We start from the raw sequence: 5,614 nt of genomic DNA on the forward strand, positions 1-5,614 counted from the left end.
CTCTCCCCTCTCCCCCTCACCCTTCCCACCCTCCTTATCCGCCCTATCCTCCCTACACTCCCCACCCGGCACCCCCCTCACTGCTCCTCTGACTCCCGTTAGGAACAGCCCCGGTGCCCGAGGTGGGGCTGGCAAAGGGAAAGCTGGTGCGGCCACGTCTGGTTTCTGGGTCCTTCAGCTGCAAGAGGCCGTGCCCTCCGCAGCTCCCCTCCGACCCCTCCTCTGGCATCCTTTTTGGGGGTAGGCAACAGCCAACTCATTTCCTGGCATCGTAGATGCTGAAGGTCAGAGGGCAGCGGTTTGCCTGGACGGTGCGAAGGGAAGGCTGAGCCTGGCCCCTGGACAGGAGTCGGGGAGCTGCTCTGCCTGGAGTTTACATGCCTGTTTCTCTGAGGCAGGGCCTGCATCCTCAGTGCCGGGGGCGTCCCCATCACCCGGTGCAGAGCGAGGGCTCCTCAGCCACGTGTGGCGGGTTCAGCAGCACCGTTCTCTCGCTGGGGGGGGTGGGAGGGCCTGGAGAGCAGCAGCACCTCCGTGCCTTGTCCCGTGGCTGCAGCCTCTCCGGGGACTGGAATGTCTTGTAGGGAAGGGCCTCCTAGGATGGCTTAGCCCCTTCTGCTTTCTCAGGCTCCGAGTGGGGCTTCTGAGGTCCGGTGGGTGGGGTTGCACTTGGATTCGCTGAGATTGACAGTCAAGTTTAAAAGCGTGACGTCCCTGCCTGGGGCCGGTCCCATGCCTGATTGTGTGTCGTTAATCCTTGTGTATCTACAAAGACCATGACCCGGGTGCCACCTGGTAACGGCCTAGCAGGCCCTGGGGACGAAGACCACAAAGTTGGAGGCGCACACTGGGTGCCCAGTAAACGGGCAAAGACATCAAATCAGCTCGGTTAGCTTAACTCCTAACGACCGTGACGCTCAGAGAGAGCGGGTGGGTACCGGTCACCAGGAACGATGGAGAAATAAGGACCACAGACATGGAGATGTGAGAATCATGGCACTGACCGTCCAGTTAGAGCTGCTCAGACGTGCGACGGCCGGGCCGGGCGTTTGCACCCGGAGCCAGAGGCAGAGGCGCAGGTTGCTGCCAGGGCTGCTGGGGGACTCCCGCAGCAGGCAGGAGGGTGGATCCCCTGACCACCGAGGCCCCTCTGAGCTGCTCTGAGCTGCAGGCGCGTAGGATAGAGCAGTTCAGCCAGCACCGCCCGCAGGCCCCAGGCTGCCTCCCCAGTGTTAGGTGTTTGTCCTGCCGTACGCAGCCTCGGGGACGGAAATTGGTCGTGTTTAATGGCAGCATCTTCTGCTTCGTAGTCACTTCCCGCCCAGCCTGTGGGAGTGGGGCCGCTGGAGGCATGGACAGCAGCATGCTCACTCCTTGCCGTGCAGAAAGGATGTTTAGAAACAGGATTCAGTGGGAATTCACTTCCTATTTTGTTCCGTGAACAATTACAGGAAGTCCTTTATTTGGGGATGCACTGTCTGTCTAATTAAGTTGTATTTTTTAAAAGATTCTCCTCCTTCCTCACCCTGGTCAGGTGTGTTGTGATCATTCGACAAATAACACAGGTGCATAGAAAGGGCACAAGACAGCTCAGAATTTACACTCATACACACCGAGGTCTACACGAAGTGGCCAGTGCCGCAGACAGTCTGGGAATGATGTCGTATTTAGGTTTCATGGATCCAGAAGTCACACTAAGAATCAGTGAGCTGTTATTATAAAAAGGCAGATGTGCCCTGGCTGGTTCGGCTCAGTGGATAGAACATCGGCCTGTGGACTGAAGGGTCCCAGGTTTGATTCCGGTCAAGGGCACATGCCCAGGTTGTGGGCACATCCCCAGTAGGGGGTGTGCAGGAGGCAGCTGCTCAATGATTCTCTCTCATCATTGATGTTTCTATTTCTCCCTCTCTCTCCCTTCCTTTCTGAAATCAATAAAAAAAATATTTTAAATAACAATAAAAATAAAAAGGCAGATGTGGGATCGGCTTCAGAAATAAATACCCGAGCTCTAGCTGGTTTGGCTCACTGGATAGAGCATCAGCCTGCAGACTAAAGGGTGGCAGGTTCGATTCCCGTCAAGGGCACATGCCTAGGTTGTGGGCTTGATCCCCAATAGAGGGCGTGCAGGAGGCAGCCAATCAATGATTCTCTCTCATCGTTGATGTTTCTATCTCTTCTTTCCTCTCTGAAATCAATAAAAATATATTTTTAAAAATCTATATATATATAAAACCCTAATATGCAAATAGACCAAACAGCCAAACAACCGGTCACTATGACATGTGCTGACCACCAGGGGGTATGCGCAGAACACAGCGGGCATTGGCAGCAGGCAGCAGAGGGCGGAACTTGGTGGGAGTTGGCCGCAGCGGGATGGTAGAACAGGTGAGCTGGGGTGCGAGACCAAGGCGGGGCGTTGGTCACTGTCATTGGGGTGAGCCTCTGGTGGTTACTGAAAATTCTTTGCTCCTGCGCACCACGGTCCCACCCAGCGCTCACACCTGCTACTGCCGCTCACACCCACTGCTGGCGCCTGGCGCTGGCACCAATTGCTCAGCAATGTCGGTGGGTGCGAGTGGTGGCTGCTGGCCCTGGTCGCCCCTCAGGGCTTCTCCACCTGCCCCTGCTCCTGAGGGACGATCAGGGCCAGCAGCCGCCACTCGTACCCGCTGACACCCCCAGAGCCACTGCTCACACCCACTGCTGGCGCCGGCCCCACTCGCTCCTGATGCTGGTGCCGGCCCCAATCGCTCCGCGCTGTCAGCGCATGGGAGTGGGGGCAGCTGGAGTGGGGCTGCCGGCAGACAGGGGACCAGGGGCCAAGGCAGGAGGGGCCAGGCAGGGGCTCAAAGGATGGGCCGAGACCCGCCCCTGCGCCCAGTGCACTCACAGCCCACAGGTCCTTTCAAGGGGCACGAATTCATGCACTGGGTCCCTAGCAAATAAGTAAATATCTGAGACTGCGACAGTGGGATGAACAGCTTTAAAAAGCCTGCTCCTGGCTTCATGCCGCGCATGTCTGTGACCCTGTGCCACGTGCTGGCTGTACAGGGCCACGAGGAAGGGCTGCCCAGGGCCAGGGAGGCCCTCAGGTGGAGCGGCCTGCAGGACAGGCCCCTCTGGGGAGGTGGCCTTTGACCTGAAGGTTGAAAATGAACCAGAGTTCCAGGAGAGGGACCCGTGCAGCGGTCCTGGGGCAGGGGTGTGCGGGAGTGTGCAAGGGGCAAACAGGCCTACAGAGCCAGACAGAGTGAGGGGCGGCGGGACAGGTGGAGCCGGGGAGACAGTGAGGGGAGATGGGACAGGTGGAGTTGGAGAGACAGAGGGGAGGCGGGACAGGTGGAGTTGGGGAGACAGAGGGGAGGCGGGACAGGTGGAGTTGGGGAGACAGAGGGGAGATGGGACAGGTGGAGTTGGGGATACAGAGGGGAGGTAGGACAGGTGGAGTTGGGGAGACAGAGGGGAGGCGGGACTGGTGGAGTTGGGGAGACTGAGGGGAGATGGGACAGGTGGAGTTGGGGAGACAGAGGGGAGGCGGGACTGGTGGAGTTGGGGAGACTGAGGGGAGATGGGACAGGTGGAGTTGGGGAGACAGAGGGGAGGCGGGACAGGTGGAGTTGGGGAGACAGTGAGGGGAGGTGGGACAGGTGGAGTTGGGGAGACAGCCCCAGGTCTGCCCTCCAGGGCTGGGGGCGGTCAGTGAGCGCGTCTCTAAGGGGATGTGAGCCTCTCCCTCCAGGAGGCTGGGACATGTGCAGACTGGCCTTGAGCAGCCGTGGGCCTGTGGGTGAAGCGCCCCCTGCCTGACTTCTGACCCTGGTTCTAGCAACACCACGTTTCCAAGGTGACCATAATCAGTTCCTCTTCCGAATGCCCACAGAGATGACGAGGCCTGGCGGGACCAGCCAGACTCGGTTTGTTTTTGCCGGAAGGGGAAGTGGGTCAGGCTGTTTGGCATTTCAGGCGTGGAGTCCTGGTTCTATTGCAGGCCCTGGTCTCCATGGAAATGAAAACTAGTGTTTGTCATGCCTGTTCCTGGACTGAATTCCAAACTCTGGGCTGCACAGAAGTGGCAGGAAAGCCGGGGAGAGGGGTGGGACGGAGGCGGCCCTGCCGTTGGAGGGGAGCCCTTCTCGGGTGAGTGGGGACAGCAACTGAGTGCCCGGCCCGGCCTCCCCGGCACCCCGGGCCGCCCACCCGCACCAGGGGAGCGGGAGTTCTGCTCCTCTCACTCGGCCAGGGCTCTGTGGGCCTTGCCCGTATGGTAGCTGGTCATAACTTTACCAACAACCGATGCCACGGCTGGGGCTTCCCCCACCACCAGGAATTCATTCCGGCGTAAGTGGGTCCCTAATCAGCTGGACACAGTTCCTGGTGGGCTCTGCCACCTCCCATTCCCCTGCAAGATTTAAAAAGTGTTGGACTTTCCATAGACACTCGAACGGGAAGGAGAAGTGGGTGAGGAGCTTGCTGCTCACGGGAATGCCCTTCACAGTGTTTACAGAGATGGCGCCAGCGAGGGACGGAGCCTGAGAGTGGGCGGCCTGGCCAGTGGGCCTGTGGCCGATGTCCGGTGGCCTGTGGCCGGTTAGTGAGCTGGAGAGCTGCCGGGGGCGGAACTAGCGTGAGTCCTGGTTCCACCTTCTTGGTTCCAAATTCCAGGGCAGAGGGACCGGTCCCAGAACCGAGTGCACTTTACCCAGAGGCCACTGGGAGAGCCCCGGGCAGTGTCCGCAAGTTCCCCAAACGGAGCACAGGACGTTCCTCTGCCCATCATGCTTGCGGGGCAGTTGAAGGAGGCCGTTCTGTGCCCAGCTCTGCGGCGGGCACGGTGTGAGCTGCGGTAGGCGAGGCGTCATCTCAGGAGCGCCTGCCCGGCTGAGAAGCACCTGCTGCGGCCTCCGGCCCCACCAGCGCCGCCAACTTCGGAAGCGTGCAGTGCTCCTTAGTCAGGGCCCGGCCTCTTCCCCTTCGCTTGTCAGAGAGAAAAGTGACAACAGCCAACACAACAGCCGCCTGGTGTGAATGAATCAAAAATGTACCTTTTTTGGTCAGATCGACGAGAAGTCTCCTTTCTGTGCCGCGGAATTTCGGTAGCCGGTTTATGAGCCCCGAGGTGGGAAAGGCTGAAGATGGCTGCTCTGCGCCGTTAAATAAAAGCAACAACAAAAAGCCTTGTCCTGGCAGCCAGGTGGCCGCGTGCGACACCGAACTGTCTCCCTCCAAGGACGGGCCCCAGCGGTGGCGCTGCCGCCGGTTGGCTCCCGGGCGAGGGGGGTGATGGCGGAGTGGGTGCCACGCGTGGTCCCGGGAGCTCCTCTCAGGGGAGCAGTAGTACATTTCTCACCCTTTCGAGCCCAACCCCATCCAACACCCTAAAAAGTGGGGGAGCACTGAGACTTGCCTGTGCAGCTGCCTGTGAACCCTGGGGGCAGCCCTGCCCCCTCTCTGGACGGCCCCCCACTCCCTCTGCACTGTGCTCTCCCGGGTCCCTGGGGTCCCTGCGGCAGCGGCTTGACTTTCGTGGGTAAAGGGGCCCAAGACCCAGAGGTCCCGGCCGTTACGGCAGCAGGGAGCGGCCCTGGCAGGTGTTTCTATTAGGTGGCTGGGTGGT

At 59.9% G+C, this 5,614-nt stretch overlaps 1 protein-coding gene across 1 annotated transcript in view; it reads left to right on the top strand.

The window, feature by feature from the left end:
- GRAMD1B (GRAM domain containing 1B) overlaps positions 1-5,614 on the top strand; it is an 81,523-nt gene that overhangs the window by 3,913 nt on the left and 71,996 nt on the right. Inside the window, exon 2 of the mRNA XM_014537659.1 lies at positions 5,392-5,395. Coding sequence (XP_014393145.1) covers positions 5,392-5,395 — 4 coding nt within the window. The remainder of the gene's footprint in view (positions 1-5,391; positions 5,396-5,614) is intronic.

Source organism: Myotis brandtii, unplaced genomic scaffold, assembly GCF_000412655.1.
Source record: "Myotis brandtii unplaced genomic scaffold, ASM41265v1 scaffold181, whole genome shotgun sequence".
Lineage (NCBI taxonomy): Eukaryota > Metazoa > Chordata > Mammalia > Chiroptera > Vespertilionidae > Myotis > Myotis brandtii.